General features: G+C 48.7%; 1 protein-coding gene and 1 long non-coding RNA gene across 3 annotated transcripts in view; one reads left to right on the forward strand and one right to left on the reverse strand.

The window, feature by feature from the left end:
• Positions 1 to 18,096, reverse strand: part of Uck2 (uridine-cytidine kinase 2) — a 57,098-nt gene extending 39,002 nt beyond the window's left edge. The window contains exon 1 of one of the 2 annotated variants that reach the window (XM_087580973.1): positions 17,584 to 17,801. Coding sequence is in view for 1 of the 2 variants with exons in the window: in NM_001415746.1 (NP_001402675.1) it covers positions 17,784 to 17,882 (99 nt within the window). In the remaining variant the exon portion in view is untranslated. 2 annotated transcript variants of the gene reach the window in all.
• Positions 18,097 to 18,319: 223 nt separating this feature from the next.
• LOC148001745 (uncharacterized) lies at positions 18,320 to 20,293 on the forward strand. The gene is made up of 2 exons (XR_015635595.1): positions 18,320 to 18,409; positions 20,126 to 20,293. It is a non-coding gene; the product is annotated as an uncharacterized LOC148001745 (long non-coding RNA).
• Positions 20,294 to 20,527: the final 234 nt, after the last annotated feature.

The following is a 20,527-nucleotide window of genomic DNA, read 5'->3' on the forward strand; positions in this document are numbered from 1 at the left end:
AACTAATCTGCCCTACAGAGGGACTACTGGGAAGTGCAAGGCCAGTGCTCCCAGGTGTTTGTCAGCAGGTGGGACTGGAGCACCGCAGTTGGGAAGCGGTGGGGCCTCCCCAGGGGTGAGACCCACGGTTGCTAGAGGTGTAACTGTTCTCAGAAGAGACTAAAGGTAGTTCTCACGAACTTGGCTAGTGCCTGTGAAAATGTGTGGTTATTTTAGGGCAAGTCTGGCATCTTCCCTGTTCTCTGGTTTCCTGTCTCCCACACAGGTGTCCACCATGGTACCATTAGCCATGTAGCCCTTACAGGTGACTCAACCTTGAACTTACAGCCTCAAAGTCCCAAGGTAAAAAAGCCCCCTTTCTTTATACATGCCCTAGCCTTGGGTATTTTGTTCTGGCAATAGGAAACAGGCCAACGCAGTCAGTAACACGGATGCTCCGTTTTCCAAAAGGGATAGCCTGGATATGAACTCTTCGCAGGCATGCCACTTTGTCAGCGTCGACAGAACACGGACGGGAGCAGACACTTGCAAGCAGTGCTCGAGTGCCAGGATACGGCTGACAAAACCAAAGCTCCCCAAAAGTCAAGGAAGCTGACAGACAGTTCATGTAAAGCAAGCAGCTATCCAGCTGATTGCTGCATAGTCAAGATCATATAATATCTCAAGAGACAAGATTCCCCAGAGAGTCAGGTTAAAAAAAGAAGAAATGCATTTCCCAAGGAGAATAATTTTTTTTTCTACAGATGTATTATAGCTACCTAAGCAGGCTGGTACAGGCCTGTTCTCCCAACACTCAGAAGGCTGAAGCAGGAGTTCAAGACCACTTACTTTTACATACACACACACACACACACACACACACACACACATATACACATACACATACACACACATACATACACACAAATACACACACACTCAAACACGCACACATGCACACACACATACACATACATACACGCACACACATGCACTCACACACACATACACACTCACGTGCGCGCGCGCACACTCACACACATACATGCACACACACGCACTCACACTCACACGCGCATGTGCGCACACACTCATACACATACATGCACACACACATACACGCACACACACGCACTCACACACATACACACACTCAAACACACACATGCACACACACATACACACACACATACACGCACACACACACACACAAAGACTAAAACTGTAGCTCAGTGTGCAGAGTGCTTGCCTAGCATGCATGAAACCATGGGTTTGATCCTAGCAGCATAGGGGTGTGTGGCGGTTCGAACCTGTGATCCTATCACTCGAGGTGAAGGAACTTCCAACTACATAGTGGGACTTATCTAAACGAACTTAAGTACTGTGTCTGTCTGTGCAGAAGTGTGTGTCTGCGGCTGAAATTAAAAGACCCGATGAGGGAAGCCTCAGGGAACTCTTTCTTATCCACACTGCCTTAGTTCCCGCTTTGCACTCCCCACAGAAGATTTCCTCTTTGCTCACCAAAATGTTTGAGAATTTCTACCACCCGACCAGCTGTGCGTCAGTAGCAAAACTGCAGTTAGGAAACAGTAACGAAGACAATTCTGTCGCTGTGGGGCACACGACAGGAACTGTATTAAAGGGTCACTTTAGGAAAGTTGAGAATATGCAGACCTGGCTGGACTAGGAACTCACAAAGATCTGTCTACCTCTGCTGGGATTAAAGGCCTGTGCCACCACACCTAGCCCAGATTAATTCTTTAATGGGGTCACATTTGATACTGCGCTGGGACCGTAGAAAATACAGAAGGTACGGCTGGTGGATATAGATACACCAAGCTCTGGTTCCATCTTGGACATCCCACAAACGGTGGCATGATGGACGGTACCCGTCTATAACTGAGCATTAGAGGCGCATACCCAGCCCTCAAAGTAAGAAAACCCAGGTCTTCCTTCAGTCCTAGGCCATATCAAACCACCCCAAGCCCCACATAAACTGGGGAGCTGATGCATGAGGATAATTTCATGGCCGGCCTGAACCTGATGAGATTCTGCACAGGAAGGAGTCAGTGACCCCACCTTGACCTTGATCATTCCCTTTACTTCCTGGCCACCATGAAGCGTGCAGCGCTTGGACACCAAGCTCTCTCTCAGCTGATGCTCTTGCTTTGCCACAGACCCTGCAACAGACTCCAGTGGCCAACAAGTTATTTTTCTCTTCAAGTTCAAGGTCACAGGATGACACCAATGAACACAAGACTCTGTGACATGATGGGGGACAGGAGGCTGTTTGCTGCCAAAGACCAATTACTACGATGAGGATTTTCCTGACCTTTCAGCACCTTAGAGACTTGGGAGCTCTGAACTGAGCATTGGCCAAACACAGATTCCTTCTTAAATGCCCAATTCTTAGTGCTTCAGGCTTCAATTTCTACTTTTCGCTTGTGGTGTCTGCTGTTCATTCTGAACCTAGTGTCACCTATGAGGGGCTCAGTTCCCAGTCCCTGCGGGCACTCACTACGCTGGCCCTAGCAAACTTGGGCTAAGCACCCCAGTCCAGAGTCAGGTTTTCTAGGCCCTCCAGTTGGCTGGACAGCACCACTCCCTGGCTATGGGACTCCAGGGTGGTTACTGAACTGGAAAATGGGGGATCATTACTGCAACCCACCTCTGAGGACTGCAGTTAAGAGATGTTACTCCTAGGCAGGCACAGTAAGAACTGGGAAGACAGTAAGGAAAGGAACAATAAACAGGACATTAGGAACATTTTAGGTAGCGTTGTTTATGACAATAGCAAGTGAGCACAGCCAGTGCTTCACAAATGAAAGTGGTGCTTTAGAGAAGAAGAAAGGTGGGCTGGGTAAAGGCCCTTGCTGCCAAGGCTGACTTGAGTTTGGTCTCCAGGACTGGTAGAAAGTTCTCTGGTAGAAAGAACTTTCTGCCCAGGTTACCCCCTGATAGCATTCATTCTGTGGCATGTGTGCAAGCAGGCATGCTCAGGCAAGCACAAGCACACACAGGCACGAAAACCAAACACGAAATGGAGTTTTAAAAACTCATGAGTTTGTTTTATAGAGAAAAGGGAAAGAAATGGTGTAATAAATGTGATAAAAGTTGCTTAGGCTTCACTGGTATGTTTGGGGATATTTTCTTGTTTTGCTGAGACAGGGTCTTACTATGAGGCCTTGAGCTGGCCTGGAGCTTCCTGTGTAAGCCAGGCTGCCACTGAATTCACACCCATCTGCCTCCCTCCTGTCTCCTAAGCACTGGGATCCTGAGCACCAGCTACAGTGCCTGGCTAGAGGGCATGTGTGCACGTGTGTTTTCAATAGATTGAAGGGGGGAAAAAAACCGACAGGATTTGGCCAGGGAAAGGTTGCTCTTCCTGGTAAAGTCAAGGGGTGTGCCACACCTCAAAACTGCTGAGCGCCATCAACTTCCTGAAACTCAAACATCTGTCCAAGAGCTCAGCCGGAGAGCTATGGCCTCTGCGGCAGAAGCAGGGTCCATTTAAAGCTGGCTTTTCCAAGAACTGGCATGTGAGAATGACTTCTCAGATCTCAAATTCTAAAGTTAGAATGGGGGCGGGGGTCAGACAGACTCCACATACGACATGGAGGGAAACTTGAATATACTCTTCTCTCTCAAGGGCCTGGGCACCTGCTACATTGGAGAGGCATAAGAACAGTGTCCTTAAGCTTTCTACTGGAAAGATAAAACAGTATAAAAGAAAAAGCACCTATGATGGGAATCCCAATTCAGAATACACACACACAGGAGCACTCACACACGTGGGCGCACACCTTCGCGCACGGGAAGAGGATAGCTTAAGAGGCCTTTAAGAGATGACGGTGCCCAGATGGACAAGGCGGAAGCAGAATGCTGAGCAGAGGCCGCTCTGAACTCACAGGTAGAGGCGAACCGAGCTCTGGGTCCTGGAAGTGGTTAGCAATTAGGGTGGGAAAGAACAGGTGTGATACATGCAAAGAAGCTGGCCAATAACAGCTCGGCGGGAGGAAATGCCAAGGGCAAGAGCGGAAACAGGACCACAAAGAATGCCCCGCGTGTGACGGGCAGGATCAGAGCTGTATTTGTTTAAAGATCACTCCGGCAGCAATGTGGAGAATGTTCTGGAGGTGGTCCAGGCTGCTGGCTGGGAAACCAGCCACTAGAGAGTCATGCTGTCTGGAAATGATGGAAGCTTGGCTAAGATTCCAAGAGAGATTCACAAGTGGAACTGACGGGACGGGCAGCCTGGACGGAAGTAGGACGTGGAGTTCGGCAGGCTGGCAGAGGAGACGCAAGGTGTCCCTCCTGAGTGGCTGGAGGGAAGGTCACAGGTGGGATAGCAGGAACGGGGGTAGGGATTAGTGGGATTCCAGGCCTCACACTGAACTGCAGGGGACAGAGGGATGGAAAGAAGGAATGGAAAGAAGGGACAGGGAATGGAAAGAAGGGACAGAAAGAAGGGACGGAAGGGCGAGTGAGGACTTGGGACTGAGCAGACAATCGATGACAAATGAGAACACAGACTCCAGAAGGGAGACAAGCAGTGCGCCCAGGACCTTCAGAGGCAGGACCCGTGCCCAAGAAGAAAGAACACAAGAAGCAACTGAGAGAACAATGAGAGGCAGGAAGCCAGCAGCAGCCGGCGGCCGAGACAGACAGAGAGCAAGGCGGTGGAACAGAGAGCCAGTGACTAGTGGTTCTCCATCTGTGAGTCTTGACCCCCTTAGGGGAGGCAGGGTAACTATTTCACAGGGGCTGCCTACCAGATATCCTGCATATCAGATATTTACACTACAACTCGTGACAGGAGCAACAAGAATAATCTTATGATTGGGAGTCACCACAACTGTATTACAGGCTTGCAGCCCCGGGAAGCTTCAGAACCTCGGCAGTAAAGAAGACACATCCCTAGAGGGAACAAGGAAGCAACACAGTCATGTGATGCAGAAAGGTGAGCCTGGGAACCGAAGGCTTCAAAGGATCCAGAGACTGGGGGGGTGGGGGGGGGGATTACATGCAAATCCCACAATAAAAGCTTTCCCAGCCATTAAACTCTCCAACTCCTCTTGACCTGCCCAGAGCAACTCCACCACTCACGTGGCACGGAAGACAAACTGATTGCTCCCTCAACAATCACTGAAGCTGTCTCCATACAAGAGGCTGAGGACACAAGGCATGAACCTGCACCCCAACATTCTCAAACCTCAAAATCACAGGTTCAGTCAACCATGACAAGACCGGGAAACTACTTAAGAGGTACACTTTAGTCTAGCTCAGTGATGTTTTCACGAAGCACCTACTGAGTGGCCCACGTGCCAAGTTAACCGGGGTGAGTTAGAGCCAGACATGGAGAGATGATCCCCGTGGTCAGGGCTTTCTCTCAGACACAGCCGAACCGACACCTCAGAGACCCCCAGCACACAGTCGACATTCAGATCGCAAGTGAAAGGTTCAGGGGGTCAGTATGGTTTTTGTCGTATATATCAGGGTCTTGCTATATATTCCAAAATATACCCCAATTAAGCCTGGCAGTGGTAGCACATGTCTTTAATCCCAGCACTCCAAAGGCAAGAGGATTGAGCCAGGGCTATACAAAGAAACCCTGTCTCAGAAAAAAAAAAGTATTCAATTAAATATTAGGAATATTTTTTAACAATAGACTAATCAAAGGGGCTGTTCTGGCAGCACACACGGGGTAGAATGTGAACACAGGTGTGACAGGAGGGCGACTGTTCCTGGTTCAGACACTGCTGTGTATACACTGGGGCCGGTTTCCTCGCTTATTCCTAACAAGCTGGACCTTATCTCCTTTTCACAGATGTAGGCATGGGGTCAAAAGAAACAGATTAAAAACTGGGCCAAGGCAGGCCAGGAACAGGAGCCTGACATAATACAAGGCCTATGTCCCCTGTCCCCGCTCACCTGAAAGCATTATTGCCACATTAATGCCACATAAGCGGGGCCACCATCCTGACTGGACACAGTGATGGACGCCATAAAAGCTTCCATTCTATTACCATGAAAGACCTCAAATCCCACACTGCCCCAGTGAACACAATTCCCTGGAAGGCCTGGTGGAGTCCCCGGTGTGGGTGAAACGCAAGCTCCCCTGCATTCATACAGGAAGTGAAAAGACAACCCAGCTGCAGTGTCTGGGGAGGGCGCGACAGGGAACCTTGAACGGTGTTCATGCCTCCCTCATTCAAATAGGGTGTATTTATTGCTCCATATTGTCCTGCTCCCAAATGTTTGCTTTCCCCACAAAAGCTGGAGTAGGGAAATGCAGCCGGTGGCTAACGAAATCACCATGCCTGACCCCCGGAGATCAATAAGTCGGGAGAGATATGGCAAGGCTCCAGAACCAGTGTCCAAAACGGGACTTCCTCAGAGAACCAGTACATAACCCAAAAGAAGCATGAGCTCTCTCCTGAGACACAACGGTGGCACTGCTTCTGTGTTATGCTGCTCCCAACACACCTGGCAGAAGGGGACCTGTGAGACACACACACACACACACACACACACACACACACACACGCTACAGACCACATGCAGCAGCCCCACTCTACCCCCAACCCCAAGTTCTGAGCCCCGAGTTCTGAGTCCTAGTCAGAACTATGAATTACCATCACCAGCACAAGTCTATTTGTTTGGGGAGAAAGGTTGCTGAGGCTGGATCTATCTATTATGTAGCCTGGATGTCCTGGAACTCCTTAGGTAGACCAGGCTGGCCCACACTCAGATTTGCCTGCTGCTTTCTGCCTCTTTAATGATGGGATTGAAGGCGTGCTCCACTGTGCTAGACCGAAACTGGTACCAGTTCAGCCTCTTGAGTTTGGTGTGTTGCTAGGAAATCAGGCATGCCGTCACTAGATCAGAGACTTGGAAAACACACTTCATAAAGCTGTGTGTCATTTTGTAGGGTCTCCTTTGGATGATTACCATATTTATATATCATAATGATACATAATTATATGTATAATAAGCTTCTATAAGATCCTACTCAACACTGCTACTTAAATGCCCCTTTTTTGATGAACAGAGCACAAAGCCCGTGTAAACTGTGAAACGTATAATGTTTTCCATTCTATTAGATTTGCGACAGCGGGACTGGACGGCTCAGTGGTTAAGAATGCCTACTGCAAACAACCTGGGATTCATCCCTAGGCAATCTGACACCCTCTTTGGACATCTTTGTGCCCCTTGATAACATGGTACGTACACACATGATATATATACACGTATGTACACACACACACATACATACACACACACACACACACACACACACACACACACACACACACACAGTACTAAGTAAGTCTAAAAAGATTTGTCAGGGGAGGAGGGGACAGTCTACCAGTTTTCCTACTGTGAATTAGTGGCGCCCAACTCCCTGTTTGACAAAGTCCCTGTTGAGGTCCTCTGACCAAAGTAGGTGGGTTTTCTCAAGCAAGGCAGACTGACCTTTTCCTAGATCTTTAGGGGTTCACAAAATCTCTTAAATATCTCTTAAGCTGATGATGCCGTCCCTATCAATAAACATTCACCTCAACAAAATGGACAATAACTGTGGCTCTCAAGAGATGCTCAAGTCTCTCTTCAGCTGAGTTTATCATCCTCCTGAATGGAACATTAGACTGGCATCCAGCCATCAAGCAAGCGCACTGAAGCAAAGCTCCCTGACAATGTCAGCAGCACCAGGTGAAGGGAACTCTCACGCCCCCCCAAACTCCTCACCACACCCCTGTCCCCAAGAGAAAGTTCAAGAATGAACAGCACTACCCACATCTCCTAGCAGTCATCAAGGCAAACAGGTAGAAATACTCAAACAGTATTTAGGGGCTCAAGGGCAGTTCAGTAGGGGATACACGCTCGGCGTGAGGTGCCGTGTATTAAACCACAGCACCACAAAACACAGTTACAAGATGTAAATGGGCAAAAGAAAGTAATGCACTCCTTAGCCCAGCAGATGAGCTCCTCTACCACATACACTTTTGAGCAGAGCGGTAGTGAAAGCCATGAGCAAACACTCCAGGAAGTCAAGGAAGTGAGAGCTGCAATAGAGTCAACAGCTAAGTCAATTAGCACTGAGATAACAGTTATCTCCTCCTGGCTCAGGAGAATATATCCTGGAGAAAGTCAGCACAGAGGAGCCATTTACAGCCCTTGAGGCCCTTGGTGTGGCTGGATGCAAAGGCCTTTAATGGCAGCACTCCTAGGAGTCTGAGGGGAGGGGTGGAGGGATCTGAGTTCAAGGTCAGTCAGGACTATTCAGAAAGGCCCGGCTCAAAACAAACAATTGTGTTGGGGTGTGTGTATGTATGCATGTGTATGTGCTTGTCTGTGGAAGCCAGAGGTCAATGAAGGGTGTTTTCCCGCCATCACTCCACCCGTTTTTAAGACAATGTCTCCCACAGAACCTGAGGCTGTCTTGCTAGTTGGCTAACAAGCCAAGTGCCCAGCATCTGCCAGTCTCCACCCCCAAGCACTAGGGTTGCAGGCAAAGGCAGTCCCTCCCACTTTTACATGAGTTCAAGGAGGAAGGGGTTTCTGGGAAGGATAGGCAATATATCATCTCATTAAGGAGCAGTCCTCCCACGGCTTTAGCCATGTCTTCAGGTGAACAGGATTTCCGGTGAGACAAGGTGATGGACAAAGACGACAGTGATGTTTTACTCTCTGGAGCAGATCAGAATGCCTCCACCCAAGGCCTAAGGTCATTCTTTTGATCAAGAGGGGCAATTGTGTTTTTCTTTTTAGTGTTACCACAGAAACCAGGGGGAGATTCTCAGTGGATCAGGAGGGAAAGGTACATTCTTCAGAGGCCGGTGTGGCCATTAATCCCTATCTAGCTACCTACCAGTTCCTCTCAGTTTACAAAACTGTAGCAGATGCTACAGCAGAACAGGTCCCTTCCCACAGCTGGGCACTGTGACATCTCTCCAAATCCCAGTACTTGGGGAGTCAGAGGCGGGAACACAGGGCTTGAAGACGAACCTCACTGCAAACTGAGGTCGAGATACCTAATACCCTCTCAGAAGACAGAGAAGGAGGCAGCAATGGTTCAGTGGGTGAAAGTTCCAACCAAGTATGATAATTCCCTTAGGATAATGTGGTAGAAGAGAAAAAAGAGCCTACTCACAAGTTTCCTTCTAACCTACACACACGCAATGCACAGTGACACAAATGCCTACACAGTTACACACACTAAACAAAAATGTGATAAAACTTTTTTTTTTTTTTGGTTCTTTTTTTCGGAGCTGGGGACCGAACCCAGGGCCACTGAGCTATATCCCCAACCCCAAAACTTTTTTTAAGAAATAAAAACTTCTCGTCACAGTGCTCAGGAAGCAGACACAGACCACTGCACTCCTACGGAGCTGCAGATCAGCCACACAGTGGCTAGAGAGAGAGAGAGAGAGAGAGACCGAGACCCTATCAGAAAAAAAAAAAAAAAAAAACAAGCATATAATCTGAAAGAATTAAAAGTTATAATATGAAATAAAAGTCTAATATATATACCCAATTTGTTGTTGCCTAAGCATTTAAAAAATAATAACATTTGCAAGCATAAAAAAATAAAATTAAGGGCCAGTTAAAGGCTATAATGGCTCAGTGGGTAGAGGTGATTTTTTCCCCCAAGCCTGAAGTCCTGAGTTCAATCCCCAGGACCCACATGATGTGTCTCATGTTGATATCCCAATATAAAACAGCACAACTTTAAAAATTACAAAGACTTAAAAACCCTCTAACCAGGAGGCTGGAGAGATGGCTCATTAAGCGTATATACTGCTCTTGAACCAGAATTCAATGCCCAGCACCCATATCAGACAACCTCCAACCGCCTGTAACTCCAGCTCCAGGAGTATCTGACACCTCTAGCCTCTTAGAGCACCTACACATACACACACACACACACACACACACACACACACACACACACACACACACACACACACACAAAATTAAAAATGACCAAATACAAGCTTAAAAAAACCTCGCCTAAATAAATTGAAAAAAGAAAAAGAAAAAAGAAACTATGCTATAAAAATAAGCATCGTTGATGAAAAATTTTAAGAACATGAGCTGATTTGAGGGCTATCAATCACCCTCTACCACTGTTCAAAAGTTTTCAAATCAGTCCAGGCCTGGTAACACAAACTCCAAGAACCAGAGATAGTTTGACCTCAGGATTCAAAACACTTGCTACCAAGGCCCAAACTCAACGTCAGGACCCATAGTTGAAAAAAGTTGTCCTGGCCTCTACAACACTTTTTTTTTTAAATGGACCCTCATGTCTTTTTTTTTTTTTTAAGATTTTTATTTATTATATATGAGTACACTGTAGCTGTCTTCAGACACACCAGAAGAGGGCATCAGATCCCATTACAGGTGGTTGTGAGCCACCATGTGGTTGCTGGGATTTGAACTCAGGACCTCAGGAAGAGCAGCCGGTGCTCTTAACCACTGAGCCATCTCTCCAGCCCGCCTCTACACTTTTGACATGGCACACACCCTCCTGCATTCACATACAATAGTAATAAATATATTTTTAAAGGAGTTTTCTTTCAGGTGGAATGGTGAGGCATGTTTTTAATCCCAGCATTCCAGAGACAGAGGCAGGCAGGCGGATCTCTGAGTTCCAAGCCAGTCTGGGCTACAGAACAAGTTTCAGGACTGCCAGAACTACACCCCCCCCAAAAAAGGGGGGCTTGCTTTTGCTTGGACTTTTGAAGAGTTAATATGGCAGCCATTAATGCTCAAAAGACTAAATAGATCCAAACACTTAGATCTAAACTAATGTACGTCATCAAGTCACCCAAGAATCAGAATCTCAGCCAGGGAGATGGCTCAGCAGGTACAGATCCTTACTGGAAGGCCTCGCACTTGAGTTCAATCCCCAGATCACAGCTGGCAGGTGTGAACCAACTCCCGAGTGTGTTATCCTCTACCTCTGTGCACACACCGTGCCATGCTATACACACACTCACCATGCACACATTCGCAGAATAACTTAGAATAGAATAACTTGCTCGGTTTCACCTGTCACATTTTTAAAGGGCTTTTTAAAAACGTGTGTGTGTGTGTACACAAAGTATGTGGGTGCACACATGTGCTACATCATACATGGGAAGGTCAGAGGATGAGCCCTTTCAGTAGTAGTCGGTTCTCTTCTACCCTGTGGGCTCTAGAGCCCACCACACTCAGGCTGTCAAGCTTGACCCACCGAACCATCTCACAGTGCCAAAGACATATTTCAATCAGAAATATTTTAATAAAAACCAAAATGCTCTCCACCACTGCAGCAATGTTTCTAAATGTTTCGCCAGGTCTATCCTTTCATAATTCCTATTGTTACTACAAAAACACGGGTTATACTTATGATTTACATATGCCTATGATTTATACACTAAATGAGATGAACTAATGACAAAGCTAACAAAAATGACTTAAAGGACAAGGAAAGCATGATATGTTGTAAGTACACCCTCAAATGTTTCTAATGGGCAAAAAAAGTAAGGACTGGTAAGATGGCTCAGTGGTTAAGAACACCGGCCACTCTTCCAGAAGGCAAGTGTTGCAGAGGTCCACAACTAACTCCACCAGGGGATCTGACACACTCATACACACTCATGCAGGCAAAACACCAATGCACATAAAATAAATCTTCAGGACTGGACATGGTGACGAATGCCTTTGATCCAGCACTGATCCCAGCTCACAGGGTGTAGATCTGTGAGTTCCTCAGCCAGACTGATCTACAGAGCAAGTTCTGGGACAGCCAGGACGATTAAAAGACAGAGAAACCCTGTCACAAAAAGCCAAATGAATGAATGAATGAATGAATGAATGAAGACATCCTGAAAGACCTTGAAGTCTCAGTCTCACCATCACAGAACCCACCAGCAAAAAGTCCTACCTCACATTTTCAGTGGCATTCCCTAATGCAAGCTGTCTGCATCACAGAAGCTAATAAAATCTGGACTCTGAGGAGAGCTAGTAGTGGGAGTCAGTTGTCTCCTTCCAAGTCTGAACATGTGCAGGCTACCGACATGCAATAAATTTTTCTTTTAAAGTGTAAAGCGAGATTCTACCAAAAAAAAAAAAAAATTACAGTAAGCCGTAGACCGCTGTCTTTTTTTTTTTTTTCCTTATTTTCAGAGCTGGGGACCGAACTCAGGGCCTTGCGTATGCTAGGCAAGCGCTCTACCACTGAGCTAAATCCCCAACCCCGTAGACCGCTGTCTTAGTCAGGGTTTCTATTCCTGCACAAAACATCATGACCAAGACGCAGGTTGGGGAGGAAAGGGTTTATTCAGCTTACACTTCCACATTGCTGTTCATCACCAAAGGAAGTCAGGACTGGAACTCAAGCAGGTCAGGAAGCAGGAGCTGATGCAGAGGCCATGGAGGGATGTTACCTACTGGCTTGCTTCCCCTGGCTTGCTCAGCTTACTTTCTTATAGAACCCAGGACTACCAGCCCAGGGATGGCACCACACACCCTTGATCGCTGGTTGAGAAAATGCCTTACAGCTGGGTCTCGTGGAGGCATTTCCTCAGAGGAGGCTCCTTTCTCTGTGGCAACTCCAGCTTGTGTCAAGCTGACACACAGAGCCAGCCAGTACAAGCGCCCAATTCACTAAGAGGGAGTGAGGTGACTGTAGGGGGCGAGCATCAGAAGAAAGGACACTTCAAAGACACTCATCCTAAGAATAAGGGAAGCTTCCACCCACCCCCCACCCTGGGGAAAAGGTAACAGAAGTGGTGCTGGAGGCTTGCGGCTGCTCCACTCCTCACTGCAGTGGTGCGCTGAACTCAATGGAAGGGTTTCAGAAGGATAAGGACAAGTGCACACCACACCTAGGGGACTGGCTGTAAAGGAGCCAGTAAAGGCTGTAAAGGGACTGCCGGAAGAGACCCAAGGGACAGAGTATTACCCCTCCAACAAAACCACGGCAGGGATCTGAGGGGTAGAAAATACACAGTGCCTCCCCAAAGGAGTGCAGCCTGGAGAACAAAGCCCACAGCTGGGGCCCTGGAAGCACCTCACTGAAAGAGCACGGGATGAGCCACACGGACAGAAGGGGAGCAGCTGAGGTTCCAGGGATAGGGCAGGGGACGCCAGGATGACAAGGGCCCCACAGCATTCTGAGGGAGTCCAAAAGCAGGTGCTGACTCACAGTCAAGCTGAGCTGACGTATCAGCCCACACCTCGGTGGGGACCACTTGTCCTGCATTACTCACAGGCCAGCCTCCCTAAAAATACCTTCAAGGGGAGGTCACTGCTCACAGAAAAACCCGAATGAGACAGATTCGGAAAAATTGGGCCGGAGTCCCACTTCTGTCCCTAGGTCAAAGCACCCGTCCACTGTCCAAGCACCTATAAAGTCAGATAATCTGATTCCTTCATGATAAAGCCTCACGATGAGAAAGCAGACTGGGCTGTGGATATGCAGACAGACACTAAGGGGGACTGTCTCTCAGCATCCTTCAGTTTAGATTCAAACGCCCTTAATCCCAGTGCTCAGAGAGGCAAGGCAGCCAGATCTTGAGTTCAAGGCCAACATGGTCCACAGAGCAAAGATACACAGACTAGCCTTGTCTTGAGGAACAGAAACTACCTTGCTCCTCTCTCCATAAACCTCCATATACCTCAACAAGGACGGCATTTCAGTACTTCTTACGGAACCAGACTCTGCAGGAAGCAGCAATCAGAGTCAGGCGTGGCACAGGGCAAGACGCAATAGGTCTGACAGAGCGGACGGGTTCTGATGAAGGGAAGGAGGAAGGAGCGCCCTTCTGGAAGCAGCTAACAGCATTGCACCAAAAGCCACTGTAGACAGCGACAAGAACAATGGCACCTGTAGACAGGGACAAGAACAATGGCACCAGAAGGCAGTTTAGTTAAAGACGTGCACAAAGTGAGCTGCGGTCCTCAGCCCAGGACCACAGCTGACAGCCCAGGGGGCTGCCACTCGAGTTTTTTTGGCCGGTACGCTGGACCCTGGAGAGCAGACATGTGTGAAGTGGAAAGGGACAGCAAGAGCTAACACAAGACCCCCTGGGATGGTGTGACAAGGAGCGGTCCATGGGCTGTTTTTAATCATCAAGGGCAGGAGTGAGAATCGACAGGGCGGTTGGGGTCAATACTGAAAGACAGATGGTATAGACAGACAGGTGGGCTGCTGGGTTGTTTCCGCCTCCCTTCCAAGGTTATCTTGCTATCATCCTGCACCTATTGTTCAGGAGGAAAGTCTGGCTTTTGATATTAAGCCAGAAAAACTTCCTCACCCGCCACAGACTGGCTTCGTGTCTGAGATGAGGAGAGAAAACTCAGAACCTTTATTTGTACTGGGTGAGAGCGCTATCATGGAGTTACACTCCCTGGTGCATTCTAACTTTTCAATTTTTTTTTTTTTGAGACAGGATTTATGTATCCCTGGCTGACCTGTGTTTAGCACCACAGCCAGCTTAATGTAGGTGTCTAGACCTTTTGCATGTATGTATGTGTGTACCACATGTGTATCTGGTGCTTGCACAGGGCCAGAAATTGATAGATAGAACCCCTCCCCCAGAACCAGGATGCTAGGGATCAAACCCCAGTTCCTCTGCAAGAGCAGTCAGTGCCTCTCAATGGCTGAGCCATCTCTCCAGCTCCCCCACCACCACCAATAGGAAACTTTAAATTGATCTAACAATCTATAACAGAGCAGAGAATCAGAATGCTCTGTAATCCTGGCGCTCGGAAGGCAGAGGCAAGATCATCAGCCTGGACTACAGTAAGTTCAATGCCAGCCTGAACCATATACCAAGGCACTGTCTCAGAAAATAAATATACAATGTGTGGAGCTGTGATCAATATTTTTGGTTTTATTTTGTTTTTAAGGCAGCTTCTGTGAACCCTGGCTGTCCTGGAATTTACTCTGCAGACCAGGCTGGTCTTGAACTAACAGAGAGATCTGCCTCTCTGCCTCTCTGCCTCTCTGCCTCTGCCTCTTGGGTGCTGGGATTAAAGTGCACAGCTACTCCTTTTTGCCTTTCACAACCAAAATAATTTTGTCTTGAGATAAAATATTTATACACTAAAGAGTCACAAAATTGAGACAAGGAGAGTCCCATAGGAAAACACCTCTTATATATCTCCAACGAGTGGTTCAGAAGGAGACCAGAAAGGGAGAAGTGTATCAGAGTTATGGTACAGGACTGTAGGACCCCTCCATTTGTTCTAGGTGAAGCTGTCCCACTATGGAGAGCCCCAGTACTCACTCCTTCCTAGCTATCTCCCATCATGTCTTAAAGAAGCCTGCAGCAGTGACTGGGCATTGAAGCTCTCTAGTCCCAGCGCAGCCACTAACTATGCCATGTGCATACATTATCAGCTCAGCCTCCTTTCTCTCTACAAGAGAAGACAATGCAAGCTCCTGGGTTACACAGCCGACACCACCACCCAAAAGCATAAATCTTAAACCGGGTAATTAGATTGTTGGGCTCTGGAATCCTTGTTAACCGCCATTTTTCTTAACCCCTCTGTCCTTTTCCAAACACCTTTATAGCCAGAATGTAAGGTATCAACCTGCCATGCTTCCAGCCCCACTGCACCAGGTTTTGAGTCCCAAACGAGATCCAGTTTGTTCTCCCTGACTGGGAAAACAAAAAGGAAAGAAGCTTGCAGTTCTTTAGTGGAGAAACAGTATGGACTGGAATAACATTGTGATATAATTGCAAACCGACTACAGTACGAAATTTTTTACAAGTCCACTGTTCTGAAACAGTGGTTCTGTTGCCTAGGCTGGCCTCACACTCTATCTCATACCACACACAGCTGGACTTTTTAAAACATACATGCACACAGTCTGGTATGGTGGCCCACAAGTTTAATCCCAAGGCTAGAGAAACAGGGGTATCTCCAGGCCAACCTAGCCTGTCTACATAATGACATCCCGAGCCAGCCAGGAGACTTGTGTTATACACACACACACACACACACACACAATTCTTTAACAAGCCACAATCTGCCCAAAATGAACATTTAGAAAACTGTAAGACAAGGCCCTTCTTTCCTAGGGAGTTCCCTTTTCTTCCTCCTGGATATGCAGCAGGTCAGCTGAGACCTGGCCACGCCCACAGTGGCTAACTGGCTCTACCATACCAGCTCTCTGAGCTGTCACATCCTTGATATCAACTGGGAAGACTTGAATAACAGAATAAGAATGTTTTCACCTTTTCAGTGTGTCGCTTTTCAGCCCCCGGTGACTAAATTATTTAGGTGATTACCAAGGTCATTTTGTTTCTAAATGTTCCACTCACCTGCAAGTTTAAGGTCTCTTCCTCACTAAGAGGACTGGACTTTAGGCTAATGCTACCCCAAACTTTACTCTGGGAATACAGCCATGAATTAGAAAAGGGCCCTCTACGGCAGGAATTCTGGAAAACGAACAGTGTAGCAGAGGTGATTCCGAAAAGAGCAGATAAGGGGTCCTAATAGGAATGGCATTCCTAGACGCACTAGTGAAGAACATATTTTTTAAGCTTAGCGCGTTAAAAGGCAAAGAGAAAAACAAAAAACAAAGACCAAAGTTCCGAGACCTAAACAGCATTGCAGAATCCAAACCATGGAAGCTAAAACAGAGGCGAACTTCATCAATACTGGAGTCTGCAGCACACAACGCTGAGTCTGGGCTGTTGGGCTAAAAGTACTCCAGACCTGGAGGGAAAATACGTAAAATCAAAATGGAGGAGGGGCCAAGGAGAAATGGGCTGGAAGCTAAAACCTCGTGGCTCGTGGCGCGTGGCGCGCGTCTCATGGCGCCATCAAGCCTTCCTGCTCCACGCTGCCCAGCCTTGGGACTCACCATCCCGCCTCGCCAGCGGCCGCACGCGGCGCCCAGCTTCCTCGGGCGCCCCTCATGGAGCCCGAGCGCCCACTGAACTTGGCGGCTGTTAAACGGCAGGCGAGCAAGCAGCCGCATCCTAAAAGGGAGCGAGGGGGAGTAAAGAAAGAACCATCTGGGAGGGCTCCACCCTTCTCCACCTGCAGGAAAGACCCGAGGTTAGGTCAAGACGCCCCTCGCTGCCTTGCAGAAGAAAATACAAAGGAAAAAGGCGTCTCGGAAAGTCACACTGGGTAGCCCCTTCCCTGGGATCCAAGGAGCAAGCGACCCGGACACCGAAGAGCACGGAGCCAGTACAACTTTCTCACTGAGACTGATGCCGTTTTCTCTTCTGACCATAAAAGACAGCAGTCCCTGCTGTCATCCCATCCTTGACTGCGCCCATCGAGCTTCGGCTCTCCCTGAAAGCCCTGCAACCCCCAGGTGGGCTCCGGGCAGCCGGCGCGCCACCTCGCGCATCCCAACCACCCTCGCAGCCCACGGACTTGGGCGGCCGGCCAGGGCCAGGCCGGGCGAGGAGCGCACACAGGCTCCAAGGGAAGCCCCGAAAGCCTGGTCCCTACAACCGACTTGCAAAACAATAAGCATCCGCTTTCCGCCCCTCCCCCACAAGACCCTGACCACGAGTCACAGCGGCCGCCGGGAACCGGCGAGAGAGCGCACCATCCCTGCGGGGGGAGTGTAAAGGGAACCCGCACCAAGGACCCTCGGTCGCCCCGGTCCCCCGATGATCCCCAACGCCGCGCCCCGAGTCTGCGCGGGGTCTGGCGGCGCCGGAGCGCGGCGGCCCGGAGGGAGGATCGCGCGGGCCACGCGGTGGCAGGCTGCAACTGACACGGCCCGCGGGCGCCGGCCACATGCGCCGACCTCAGTGCGGGCAGGGCGCGCGGACTCTTACCTTCCCGCTGGCCGTGCCCCCGCTCACGCCGATCAGGAAGGGCTCGCCGCCGTTGGGCTGCTGGTGGTTCTGCAGGGTCTGCTCGCTGTCCCCGGCCATGACTCGCGCCGCCCCTCCTCTCGCAGCCTGTGCGAACCGACGCACGCTCCCCGCCCGCGACCGGGCTCGCTCAGCTCCTCGTAGGCGCCGCTGGTCGCTGCTGAGGTCGAGGCTGGGCCGGCCGCGGCTGGAGCCCGGGCACGGAGGAGGCCGAGGTGGCTTTCCCGGAGGTGCTGAGAGCTCTCCTGTGCCCGTGGCGGCCCGTGGGGTTTACATCCCAGGCAGAGGTCAGCGTGATGAGGCTGCTCCAATCCGGGCGGGCTGCGCGCTGCTATTCGCCAGGAGTCTGGCCCCAGCCTCCGCCCCGCCCGGGCCCCGCCGCCGCCCGAGGTCTCTGGGAAAGGTGTGAGCGCCACTCCCCTCCCCACCCGCCCGATTAACCCTTTCTCGGACGGAGCGGGGGGGTGGGGGAGTGAGGGAGAAACCGGCTAGGTCAGCGTTTTAATGTGCCCTCAGCGTCCTATTTCAAGAGATCAAAAGCGAGAAGAGGCTGCCAAGCAGTTCAGAGAATGGAGGAAATGCCCCAGGTTTGAGACGCAAAACTGGAAAAAGCTGGGAAGATGGAGATGGAGGAGAATTAATGCCTGGACCCTTTATCCTCACTGAAACTTGTGTTTTCAGAGACTCCCTTCCCATTCCCTGTATGCCAAAATAGTGTGTCAGCCGCTCGACTTTAGAGATTTCCTGTCTTGGAAACCCCCAAGTGCCATTTTCCTTAGCAGGTTTGTCCTCATGTGACTCCCTAAATGAAAGGTGACTCGAGGACGGTTACCCCTCCCTGAAAAACTAGTGTCCTTGCACACCATGGCACCCTAGATCCGCAGTACTGACATCCCCGTGGAGCAAGGGTTAATGAAAATAGAGACATATACCATTTCCATTCATTGATGACTTTAACTGACCTAATTTATTAGAGGCGAGCAATTTGTCACTTGGTTAGGAAGACAGTACCAAATAGAGACTAAAGAGCTCTTCACCAGGGGAGGCAAATTTCTTCATTCACATCAAGGTCCACCAGCAAGTCCACTGTGCCTCAGTGTTCCCGCCTATTAAATGGAAATAATGATACGCTAGGACTTTTGTTGGGCTAAAATGAATTATCATAGGTAAAGTTCTTAGAACAATGTCTGAATATCACTGTAGACGACTGGGGCTGGGAAAGACTCCTAAAGGAACCAGAAAGGGCAGTTTTGCAGGGCACACCTGAAAGGTAGGACTAGAATCTCAGCTTCTCTGAACCTTATCAGTGAATTATTGATGGGGCCCTAAGAGTGGGCTGTAGGGGCTGGAGAGATGACTCAGCAGTTAAGAGCACTGGTGTTTATCCAGAGGTGTGCGGGTCCAATTCCCAGCACTTACAAGGCAGCTCATAACTCCTGCTTCAGGGGATCTCTTGTCGCCCCTGCTTGCACCAGGAACACTCGATGCACAGATATACATGCAGGCAAAACACATATATGCATAAAACAGGTTGGGTTTTGTTTGGGGATTTTTGTTTTTTGGGTTTTTTGTTTTTTTTTTTTTTTTTGGTTTTTTTGTTTGGTTTTGTTTGGTTTGGTTTGTGTTTTTTCGTTGTTTCGTTTTGATTTTTTGGTTGATTGGTTGGTTTTTGGTTTTTCTGAGACAGGGTTTCTCTGTGTATCCCTGGTTGTCCTGGAACTCTATAAAACCAGCCTGGTCTCGAACTCACAGAGATTTTCCTGCCTCTGCCTCCTGTGAGAGGGCTGTGTGTCACCACAGCTGCACTACAGTTTTTAAGTTTAAACAGATTTTAAGTCACACATTTTCTTGTAAATATTAATTTTGAAAATATTGTTAAAGGGCACCGAGCTAATTATTCCAACGTTGTAGAGCGCATCCTTGTTCGTGCTGACTTCAAAAACAAAAAGAAAGTTAGAAATTTCCAATTCTTTAATGGAAAAACACTAAAGATTTAGCCGAGTGTTGGTGATAGGCTCCTTTAATCCCAACACTTAGGAGGCAGAGGCAGGCAAATCTCTGAGTTCCAAGACAGTCAAGGCTACACAGAGAAACCTTGGTGGGGGGCAGGGGAGGGGTGGTTAGACAAGCACTCTTTATTCTTTTGAGATAGGATCTTAGTTAACCCAGGCTGACCCTGTACTCCCTAAAGAGCTGAGATCCACCTTCCTCATCCCACAGTCTCTTCCCAGATGGTAGGATTGCACCACCTTGTCTTGCTTACGAATGTTCTCTCCTAAAACATTTTATGTCGCCATCAACAGCAAACCTCATTCCCCGGAAACCAAGATTCCAGTGGTTGCCTGGTGTCCACAGTCAACATCTGGGAGAGGCTGGCTAGCTCATTCCATCCCCCAGCAGAGGCAGTGTGGATGTGTTGACTTCTCCCAAAAGTCTATTCTCTGCAAAGGAAATAAAACAGTCTTCAAAGATTTGCAGAACTCTATTTTACGGCCCAGTGTGAGGCCTGTTGGCAGTTGGAGTTTGATGAATCCACAGATTAACGTGGAGATAGCCGGTAGCTAACTAGCTAAGGGGAAATAAGAGGCCACATCATGAACTTTTCCGAAATCTCCACCCCTAGATTTTTCCATATTTTGACACACAAGCGCACACACAAATGTATTTGAAATATCTTACAATAATATAAGGCTGGGTATAATGGC

Source organism: Rattus norvegicus, chromosome 13 (assembly GCF_021556685.1).
Source record: "Rattus norvegicus strain SHRSP/BbbUtx chromosome 13, alternate assembly SHRSP_T2T, whole genome shotgun sequence".
NCBI classification, from domain to species: domain Eukaryota; kingdom Metazoa; phylum Chordata; class Mammalia; order Rodentia; family Muridae; genus Rattus; species Rattus norvegicus.